Below are 11554 nucleotides of genomic sequence, written 5' to 3' on the forward strand. Positions count from 1 at the left end.
TTGCTTTTGTAAATATTTGTGAATACGGATTTAGTATCTCAGGCTTTAAATTACAGTCAGCAAAACGACATAATTTAAAAGCAGTTACCTGATTTCACATGAGATAACGTTGTTTCCTCAACACAAAGAAGTCTCTTGAACGCAAATAAATAGTCTGCAAAACTGTGGTGAAGTGATGTGTTCTGACACGGAAACAGCAGGTAAAACAACACAACAACAATTGCTGTCTCGTTCTTGTTTACTTCTGTGTTGACTACCAGTCGAGTTCATTTATTAAACATAAACGTTACTGTCAGTGGTAAACAAACAGTATCTATATATGTTACAGAGATAGACAGATAGTTGGAGAGGAGGGTGTACCTTCAGTAATTGCCCTGCCAGTGTGTTGAGTTCAGGAAGTGCGTATATTGAAAGGCATTGTCCCGTTAGCTTCAAACGTCATGGGAAAAAGCTTTGCATCCTGGGAAATATGCAAATATGTGAATCGCACTTGAATTGTTTTAAAGCAATCTCATTAAAATCTGATCTTTGTGCTCGCTACCGCTACTTTGTATAACGTTAGCGAGAACTAAGATCTGATTTTAATGAGATTGGTTATATTTACAACACCGAATTATCAGATAATTGTTAGTGAGTAGGAATATTTTATCCCTAAATAACAATTGTTCTCAGTCGCAAGAACAAAACGTGGAATAAATCGTCCAAATTAAAATGAAAAGTTTGAAATTAATATGACGTTTTGTGAGAAAGTCAGGTATTTTTTTTAAAGTAAATATGGTGAGGGTTGGACGGGGATGCGCATGTGTTGTGTGTCTGTGGACGAGCGGGGTCGGGATATGTGGCACTATGGTGAACGAGATAATCCATGTCAGCTGTGCAAAAGATATTTCATTCCCAACACACGAAGGTTACGTCACCACAAAATGCGCATCCTTGGGTATAGTCGGGGTATTTCGGGTTTAGTCAGCACCGGTAAACCGTGGGTCAATAGTATGAACATCGATGCCATCAGGGCTCGAACACGTACAAACTCAGCCAGAATGGAGCTCGGCCTTGAATTCTGCTGCACGCATGTATACTATACCAATAATTGTATATTTTACGGGCGCATCGTCTCTGGATATCTGAATTGTGTTGACTGTATGGCATGTGAAACTTGTCCAGTTGAATATGCGTTTTGTAAAAGTTGAATAATCTGCTTCGCCGACGGTATATCATCATTTTTAATAAAATACTCCTTTTTTCACACTTGAGAACAAAAATCATGGCGTGTACAGTTTACGACAGAAGGCCCGACAACTCCGTGGCTGATTGCCAACGACCCGCGCCGTTAGGGTACGACGACACAGCCAGTCAGTTCACACATCGTAAGCAACATATCATCATTAACACACATCTTACAAGCACTGGGTACTCGGATCCTACCCCGGGTCCCCATGTACGGGGATATGGTTTAGCAAGAGGCCATTATCGGCGTATGGTCCCTGGTTTAGTGAAAAGGTGAAAACATTTAAGTGCTGATTGTTGTTTAACGCCGCACTCATCAATATTCCAACAATATAATGGCGGTCTGTTAATCATCAAGTCTGGACCAGACAATCCAGTGATTGACATCATGAGCATCGATCAACGCTGTTGGGATACTATGACATGCATCAACCAAGTCAGCGAGCCTGATCCCCCGATCCTGTTAGTCGCCTCTTACAAGCATAGCCGCCTTTTACGGCAAGCATGAGTTGCTGAAGACCTAGCAGACATAACCACTGTCTACTGAAATACACTGGCGCGTGAATTAATAGCAGAATGATTTTACCAAGACGACATTTCCAAACATCTATTTTTTTCCACGTAACAAAACAAATCTACAAAAGCATCGTGAAATCCCGGAACCAAAAGGGGGTTTGGCAGCCTCAAAACAGAACTTTCGGAGGATACATGGTGGTGACCTTAACATGACCTTTTTTTAAAATAAATCTCAACTATTAAAATACAGTAGTGTAGTATAACTAAGGACTTCAATGTACATGTCAAACAGCAGTCTGTGTGAGGCAGGCTAAGCGGGCTCTACTGACACTTTCTGTGAAGGTAGGTGTAGCCGTTCTGCATGGAGAAGGCCTCGGGGACGTCGATGTTGTTGACGTGAGACAGGTAGCACGTGGAGAAACTGTAATCTGCAGACTTGCACTGGAACGCCGTAGCGTCCACACAACGTTGTTGACATTCTGCCGGCGTCACCCCAACGACGGTTTCCATCGTAAAGCCAACGACGTAGAACCCCGGCATCACGTCGAAGTCGGTGGTCCATTCACAGTCTGGAACATTGAGTATATTTTAAGAACAACAAATTAAGATTCGTTATTGGTCTTTGCGTCCTTCAGAGATTGCACGGAGAATGCAAGTACACTCTAAAAATGTGTTTAGATCCTACTCAAACCTATAAAATACACACGCACACGCAGTTTAGACTGCGAGAAGAAATCTCATTTCCTATGTTTAGACCCCAAAAGTGTTCAGATAGAACTCAAATGTGTACCCAGTTTAGGATTAAACACATATCTAAACATGTTTAGATCCGGTGAAGATCCGGACTAGAATAGGTCTTCAGCAACCCATGCTTGCTATGAAAGGCGACTATGCTTGTCGTAAGAGGCGACTAACAGGATCGGGTGGTCAGGCTTGCTGACTTGGTTGATGCATGGCATCTTAGATCGATGCTCTTGATGTCAATCACTGGATTATGTCCAGACTCGATTATTTACATACCGCCGTAATATAGATGGAATACTGCTGAGTGCGGCGTCAAACAACTAACATGTATGTGTTTACATTATAAAACACAATATACAGTCTAAGAAAAAATCACCCAACAGCAACCAGTTATTTCCTGCAGAACGTGCTCACAAGGCACACAAGTGATAACATGGCATGTCACTCTCTGCTTGAAGATCTCTGCGGGTGGCATAAGGGAAACTTTCCATTCAGGAAATCATGGCTTTTAACGTTATTAAATTCACAGTGTGCGTGAACGAAGCATGTAGACAAGCATATACGATTCCTGTATGTTGAAAGGGAATACAGATTAAAGAGATGAAAGCCGCGCTAGGTTGTAATAGTTGATGATGATTATAATATTTAATCAGCGTTCATCTGACGCGACCTCTTTGGAGGTGTCCTCAGTTTTTCACGGAAAAGGTGTGGTAAAATATCAGATTTTAATGAGACTGTTATAGTGTACTCAATAAGCCGACTAAAGTACGGAGCGATGGCGCTTGACAAATGGCTTTACTGGTCGGGTTGTCATCTTTCCAGGAGGCGTGATCGAGCCATCTCACTGCGAGGGACCCCATTATCAACAAGGGCACGGAATCGAACCCCGGTTTACTCACCACATTTCGGAGAACACTTTCCCTCGGTCTTGCAAGATGGTTTGGAGTCATAGATACCAATACTCTGGAACAAAGCGATAGTGTACAATTAGCTTGATAATAACTAACTGGTCCGTGTCGACATCGACAGCAGTACACGTACCATAGAGTAACAGCACATTTCAGTCCTAGTATACCTCTTAGACGAGGGGAACCGTGAGGATTCGGGTTAGAATTGGTCTTCAGCAACCCATGCTTGTCGTAAGAGGCGACTTACGGGATCGAGTTCTCAGCCTCGATGACTTGGTTGATGCATGTCATCGTATGATCGATTCGATTATTTTCCGACCGCCGTCACAGAGCTGGAATAATGCTACAAGCAACAAACAACATTCCTCTGATAGTTCTCAACTCATGAGAGATGCCCCCTTTATTGGTTATGGGGGACGGTAACCACGGTCAGCGTGCGTTGATGCGTGAGGTTTGGTTTCTTGAATAACGGTGTGTGTGTATGTGTACGTGAGCGCGTGCGTGAGGTTTCTGGAATAACGGAGTGTGTGTGAGGTGAGGTTTCTGGAATAACGGTGTGCGTGCGTGTGTGTGTGTGCGCGTGTGTGTGCGTGGGCTGGGGTTTCTGGAATAACGGTGTGTGTGTGTGTGTGTGTGTGTGTGTGTGCGTGCGTGCGTGCGTGCGTGCGTGCGTGCGTGCGTGCGTGTGTGCGTGCGTGCGTGGATGCGTGGGCTGGTGTTTCTGGAATAACGGTGTGTGTGTGTGTGTATGTGTGCGTGGATGCGTGAGGTTTGGTTTCGTGAATAAAGGTGTGTGTGTATGTGTACGTGCGCGCGTGCGTGAGGTTTCTGGAATAACGGAGTGTGTGTGTATGAGGTGAGGTTTCTGGAATAATGGTGTGTGTGTGTGTGTGTGCGCGCGTGTGTGGGCTGGGGTTTCTTGAATAACGGTGTGTGTGTATGTGTACGTGCGCGCGTACGTGAGGTTTCTGGAATAACGGTGTGTGTGAGTGTGTGCGCGCGTGTGTGGGCTGGGGTTTCTTGAATAACGGTGTGTGTGTATGTGTACGTGCGCGCGTACGTGAGGTTTCTGGAATAACGGTGTATGCGGATAACGGGGTCCGGATGAACGAGGCTTCACAGCATATGATAACTGAGCTTATAGATGTCAGACGTCTGTCAGGGGAAGGTCCGCATTGGCAGTATGTAGTACATTGGAGCAGACAACCCGTCAATCTGGCGAATAAGTGAGTGAGTTGGGGTTAACGCCGCTTTGATAGGATTCGTCGAGTGAGCTCAATGTAGAAAGAAAACGAACGTGGCTCGGTCCACATACAGACGCGGTTTAGAACCGACTCTGAACCAAAACTATCCGAAACAAAACCCCAAGAAGGTCAACAATACTTTGGCAAGTCTACATTTCTTCTGATTCTAAAGAAATCTTCCGGGTTCGTTTTTTATACATCAAATGGCAAATAAAGTCTTAAAATATTTTCATTTCAGATAAAAAAAAATTATTCTAGCTTTGTCAAAACCAATAGTGTGATGCCTGCAGACCAAGGTTCGTATTCGGGGTGAATCTGGAATTGTAGCCCTCGGACACGGATCCTGTCAGGGCAAGGGGACGCAACGCTGCATCCCTGCTTTGTGAGGACATTCTTCACGAGGCATTGTTCTATCCATTTTTAGGGCATTATGCATGGCGCAAGTAATATAACCCATGTTGATAAAACAATACCATGGCAACCATCATCCTTGACAAGAACATGCATACAATATCGAACACACACATGTCACACGGAGAGGTTTCATTATGAAATGATTCATCAAAGCATTACAGGATATTCTCCTTCCGACTACCGTGTAAACATTTACCTAGAGGAAATTTCCCTCTCGCTTCAACAGCACATTTCAGTCCTAGAATACCTCTTAGACGAGGGAAACCGTGAGGATTCGGGTTAGAATTGGTCTTCAGCAACCCATGCTTGTCGTAAGAGGCGACTTACGGGATCGAGTTCTCAGGCTCGATGACTTGGTTGATGCATATCATCGTATGATCGATGCTCACTGGATTGTCTGGTCCAGATTCGATTATTTAACGACCGCCGTCACAGAGCTGGAATAATGCTACAAACAATAAACACCATTCCTCTGTTGTTCTCAACTCATGAGAGATGCCCCCTGTATTGGTTATGGGTGACGGTACCCAAATGACTGGGTTCGATGCCGCAGGGAGGATCTGCAAAGCCTATACCATGAAGCGTTCCCCTTGAGATCGTCCGGCTTAACTTATGCCAGTGTACGTGTGCGTGTGTGTGTGTGTGTGTGTGTGTGTGTGTGTGTGTGTGTGTGCGTGCGTGACGTGAGGTTTCTGGAGCAACGGTGTGTGCGTGGGTGCGTGAGTGTGTGTGTATGTGTGCGCGTGCACGCGTGCGTGAGGTGAGGTTTCTGGAATGACGGTTTGTGTTAGTGTGTGCGTGCGTGGGCTGGGGTTTCTGGAATAACGGGGTTCGGATGAACGAGGCTTCACAGCATATGGTAACTCAGCTTAAAGATGTAGACAACCCGTCAATAGATTCTGGCGAGTGAGTGGGTGTGTTGGGGTTAACGCCGCTTTGATGGGATTCGTCGAGTGGGCTCAATGAAGGGGGGAAACCAACGTGACTCGGTTCACATATAGACGCGGTCTTGAACCGACTCCGAACCAAAACTATCCGAAAAGAAACCAAAGCAAGTCAACAATACTTTGGCAAGTCTACATTTCTTCTGATTCTAAAGAAATCTTCCGGGTTCATTTTTATACATCAAATGACAAATATAATCTTAAAATGTTTTCATTTCAGATAAAACATTATTATTCTAGCTTTGTCAAAACCAATAGTGTGATGCCTGCAGACCAAGGTTCGTATTCGGGGTTAATCGGAAATTGTAGCCCTCGGACACGGATCCTGTCAGGGCAAGGGGACGCAACGCTGCATCCCTGCTTTGTGAGGACATTCTTCACGAGGCATTGTTCTATCCACTTTCAGGGCATAATACCTGGCGCAAGTAATATAATCCAAGTTGTTAAAACAATACCATGGCAACCATCATCCTTGTCAAGAACATTAATACAATATCGAACATACACATGTCAAACGGGAAGGTTTCATTATGAAATAATTCATCAAAAGGAAGGAAATTACCCTCTCGCTTCCACGCTATTCCCATCCGGTATCGCTCCCTTAGACTAACGTTTCGTCTCTAAAGATATAAAAATATTACAGAAACCAGCAACTTCATTTACAGTGAAAAGGAGACCAGGGAAATGGGATATTCAGAAACTGTGGAAAATCTAGACTTGCTTCATTTAGGGCTATAGCATTACAGTAAAGGCTGGGTGGAAGGGAAAATACTACGGCTCGGGGGCTGTGCGACAGACGTTACGAGTGTCAAGTGAGTGAGTGAGTTGGGTTTTAACGCCGCTTTTAACATTATTCCAGTTATATCACGGCCTGTCAACTTAATGTTGGGGGAAAGCCCGAAGTGATGCAGGTCTCAGACCTTTACCACTTTGGTGAAACCCACGAGCACGGGTATGGTGCTGACAAACCTAGAAACATAATCGGGGCGAACCTGGATTCGAACCCACAATCAAAGGTTTCTGGCGTGCCCAAGGGACGCAACTCTGCACAGCGAATCGCGGCGCCATAGACGACTGGGCCACCCGTGGCCACCTACGAGTGTCAACATTTCTGAAGTCGCATATAATATATTTTATGGTTATATGTGGGTTTATTATCAAGACGCTTCCATTGGTGCACACATCCGACAACAAGTTATTATGACGGTATGGTCAGTGTATGTAATAAGAAGGTGCTGGCATATTGGTTATTTACAAGCCCGTGTCAAGTCTAGGCGATGTATATTTCATGTTAACTGTGATATCTTGCCACCTGTTCCGATCAATTGTGTTCACGTGATTTATTCGGAACACTCGGTTAGTCGATGAGTGGATTCAGTATGTTAGATAGTGATGAAGTGGATAAAGCAATATGACTCTAGCTGAACTGCCCTTTTGCAGACAGTCTGTACATTAGTGTTTTCATAATAACAGTGTGGTGGTTTCTCTAGCACAAGGCTACACACACCAGACAGACTGGAGAAACACGGCATAAACCACCCAGTGAGTGAATCATCCTCGATGATCCAGGGTATTATCTACCAATTCAGTTATGATACTTGAAAAAGATTCAGTACAGTGGGTAATCGAGGGAATGGTTCGGAATGCATTCAGATTTAATTCTCAGCTCCCTGGGATGTATACTTACCAGCTGTATTGGCACGAGATTGTCTGTATCCGCAATATCATCCCGCCTCATACCCACCCTAATACATACAGGGTGATGTAGTTGCTTATTGTATCTCTTCCTTCGCCTATAGTAGTTGAGAGTTCGCTAGTCACATCAAAGGCCCGGGTTTGATAACTTCGGTACCACTCTCTACTATTACATACAGTGAAACCCATTCGTGACCAACTCTTCCGAATCCGGGACAAACGGCATCACGGTAGGTTACGGAAACATGCGAGTGGTGACGAATGAGTGAAACTCGTTATCCCGGAAATACAGCTTTCCAGACGACTCTTGTCATTAACGGCAATATATAATTAAGTATTAAGTTGCATTTCTTCCAAAATTGGAGGAGTACAATGCATTCTAGTTACAAATGATTTATCCCTTGCAAGATTTCGCCATTTGTCGAAAACATTATCACACCAAAATTAACGTAATACGTACGTAATCACAAATTTGAGACATGACGTTTTGATAAAATAGAGCTGTATGTAATTCCGCAGTAAAGCCCCGTAACAACTGCAAATTATTTCTATCCCTCGTTTGTACTCATGCGGCCTGATATATACACATTCTTCATCAAAAGTGAAAAAAATAAAATAATATTTTATTATTTTTTTCAACACATCGAATAAGTACTATTCCTCTGCCTATCGCCATCTTGAACCTTACGTTTTGCATTATATCGATGTAATCCTAATATAGACTCCTGGTGGTTTATGTAACAATGGTGTCTTCCCATTGTGCCCAAAATAAAATCAGAAAATGATACGGCCTGATGCTCAGAAAGTGAAGTGAACATGACTGTGACCTGTATACCTGAGATAAACTTGTCCATACTGAGACAACGAAATAGTGTTGGCACAATGGGAAACACTTGTCAAATGAAAAAAAACCATAACACATAATAACAGTCACGAACTTATCATATACTTCAGTGTGAAAGACTGAGTTTTCTGAAGTTGAGAAAAGTGATATTTTCATTGCACTGGACATAACACTTGATATTTCACCGCAGTGAACATAACACTGACGGAACTATTGTCGTACAAGAGTTAACTCCCCTTAAATTATCTCCCTTTATCGTAACATATTTATTTAATATTTAATTTAAATATTTTTATTTTCCGATAGAAAATAGGATATTTCAAGTGTCGAGTGAAATATGTTTCGCTCATCGAGTGACGAGGGGGAAAAGATATATTTTCACTCGTAGCTATTATGTTTAAAATATAACACAGAAAAAACGATAACAATAGTTTGGGCAATACTTTTACATGCAATCAATTAACCATATCATAGAAGGTTATTGTCCTAATTTGATCATTTGATCTTAGATGTAGTTAATTGATGTGATTGGGTCCGTATGTACAAATCCTTCAAGGTCGGAGTGAAAGCATCTGTGAGCTGATCTGGTATCTCCTTGTCCTGTTCTGTCCATATATCATTACCTTAACCACATGAATAGAGTTGATGTTTAACAGAATATGCCCAGTTAGTCTGCCCCTGTCGACCATAGAGTAATAGCATGTTATAACATTTCTATGGGTATCTTGTTAGACATTGCAATTAAATTAGACGTACTAGATTTCACACCAAGGAATCGTTTGAATGCGTATAAATGTATTGTTTCTAAAACATCAATTATTTCTAATCCCCAATTGATCTTTTTATCGAAAAACTTAAAGAATGTATTATGTGAAATATTTCCAAGGACTTTAATATTTTGTAGAATTCCAATTAAGATCTTAGCGTGTACCGCATCTAGGTTAGCATGCATCTTCCATGATAATCTGTTTGTAAAATATACACCTAAGTACCTATAGAACGATACAACATCCAAAGAATGTCCTTGATAAAACCATTTCTCTCTACTAGCTAGTGTACCACCATTTTTAAAAACAACAAGTTTTGTTTATTCATATTGATAAAAAACATTTCATGGTTTACAATAGCATTCCAGCTGATGACTTTGCTTTTGCTGTCCTGATATTGTGCTTGAAAACAAAAAGTGTGTCAAACTCCGCCTTATGCAATATTTCAGTAATACCAGGTGTGTCAAACTCCTCCTTATACAATATTTCAGTTATACCAGGTGTGTCAAACTCCGCCTTATGCAATATTTCATTTAAACCAGGTGTGTCAAACTCCTCCTTATACAATATTTCAGTTATATCAGGTGTGTCAAACTCCGCCTTATACAATATTTCAGTTATATCAGGTGTGTCAAACTCCTCCTTATACAATATTTCAGTTACACCAGGTGTATCAAACTCCTCCTTATACAATATTTCAGTTATATCAGGTGTGTCAAACTCCTCCTTATACAATATTTCAGTTACACCAGGTGTATCAAACTCCTCCTTATACAATATTTCAGTTATATCAGGTGTGTCAAACTCCTCCTTATACAATATTTCAGTTATATCAGGTGTATCAAACTCCTCCTTATACAATATTTCAGTTATATCAGGTGTGTCAAACTCCTCCTTATACAATATTTCAGTTATACCAGGTGTGTCAAACTCCGCCTTATACAATATTTCAGTTACACCAAGTGTGTCAAACTCCTCCTTCTACAATATTTCAGTTATACCAGGTGTATCAAACTCCGCCTTATACAATACTTCAGTTATACCAGGTGTGTCAAACTCCGCCTTATACAATATTTCAGATATACCAGGTGTGTCAAACTCCGCCTTATACAATATTTCAGTTATACCAGGTGTGTCAAACTCCGCTTTATACAGTATCTCGGTTATATCAAACCCACCATCAGAGGATCCTGACACAACTAAGGGACGTAACTCCACTTAGACCGCCTTAGATCACTCGTCAAACCGAGAAAGACAAATGAATTCAAACCAACAGTAAACGTCTCTTTGAAACTCCCCAGCGTGATTGTTGAAATAGTAAACACAACTTACTGACAGCGTGTCCTCAAACTCCACGTCATAGTAGGTGAAGTCTGTTGAAGGGATGAGGCTAGCCGTCTTCGCGCAGAGGAAGGTGCCAAGTAGTTCACACTTGTCCTTCTTACCAAAGTTTAGAGCTTCACATCCGGATGTTTGAATACATTCCTTGAGACATTGAATCCTCGATCGAGTTAAAACTGTTTTTAGGGGTGCCGTGTTCAACTTTCTGTCTTTAAGAGGAATTGCACGTGCAATCAGCTGCCTCGTAGTGGCATCGACATGTTCTCTATTCATAATCTTCATCACTATACAAACTGTGACAAGCGTTAGAAAATTCGACCCCATTTTTAGTTAGAATATCATAAATAAAGCCGCGAAATAATTCTCAATAAACGATTTGATTTCAATACTCCCTCTCTTGTCATCACAGATTTTAAATGAAGGGTTAACGTCAAATCGCTGCTTAATCAAGCATAGTTCAACGCTTGATATTTCGTTCAATATATTAATCCGTTGTATCGAAAGTTTTTAGGTTCCCCCATTTCAAGATAGAAAATCAATTAGACGCACCCTGCCGTCCCTGGCACTATTAGAGAACAGTCTTTCCGATCATGTCGCGTGATGGTCTCTGTGAAATCCATCCACGGCAATTGGGTGGTAACGTCATTCCCAATCACAGATCAATAGTTAATCGATAATGGAATAAATACTGCTTTGTGTACACGGGAAGATATTTTCAGACTTAAGTGGTACATCCAAATAACACTTTATTAACAAATCTCAAAAAGCAATATAAATTGTGTTAATGGAATTGTTCCGCCACTTACTTACGGAGTGTGTGACAAAAGCGCTGTAAAATCAGGCGCCTTTTTGAGTGATGGTGGGACCTTATTAAGAATTGTCTCATAAGATTCATATTGTTACGAAGAAA

General features: G+C 41.9%; 1 protein-coding gene across 1 annotated transcript; it reads right to left on the minus strand.

Annotated features, from left to right (window-relative positions):
• Positions 1-1685: 1685 nt before the first annotated feature.
• On the minus strand, positions 1686-10968 carry LOC139452123 (uncharacterized). Its single transcript, XM_071233451.1, has 3 exons — positions 10636-10968; positions 3387-3450; positions 1686-2312 (listed from the first exon to the last, which is right to left on the minus strand). The coding sequence occupies exons 1-3, from the start codon at positions 10966-10968 to the stop codon at positions 2065-2067; spliced, it is 645 nt and encodes a 214-aa protein (XP_071089552.1). The 3' UTR covers positions 1686-2064.
• Positions 10969-11554: the final 586 nt, after the last annotated feature.

This window comes from Haliotis cracherodii, unplaced genomic scaffold (assembly GCF_022045235.1).
Source record: "Haliotis cracherodii isolate W230 unplaced genomic scaffold, xgHalCrac1.p SCAF_10, whole genome shotgun sequence".
Classification (NCBI taxonomy): domain Eukaryota; kingdom Metazoa; phylum Mollusca; class Gastropoda; order Lepetellida; family Haliotidae; genus Haliotis; species Haliotis cracherodii.

Coding starts and splice junctions, on each gene's coding strand:
- LOC139452123 (XM_071233451.1), bottom strand. CDS start 10,968: ATGGGGTCGAATTTTCTAACGCTTGTCACAGTTTGTATAGTGATGAAG. Junction 3,451..10,635: donor AGTTTGAGGACACGCTGTCA/GTAAGTTGTGTT, acceptor GCTTTGTTCCAG/AGTATTGGTATCTATGACTC. Junction 2,313..3,386: donor AAAGTGTTCTCCGAAATGTG/GTGAGTAAACCG, acceptor TCAATGTTCCAG/ACTGTGAATGGACCACCGAC.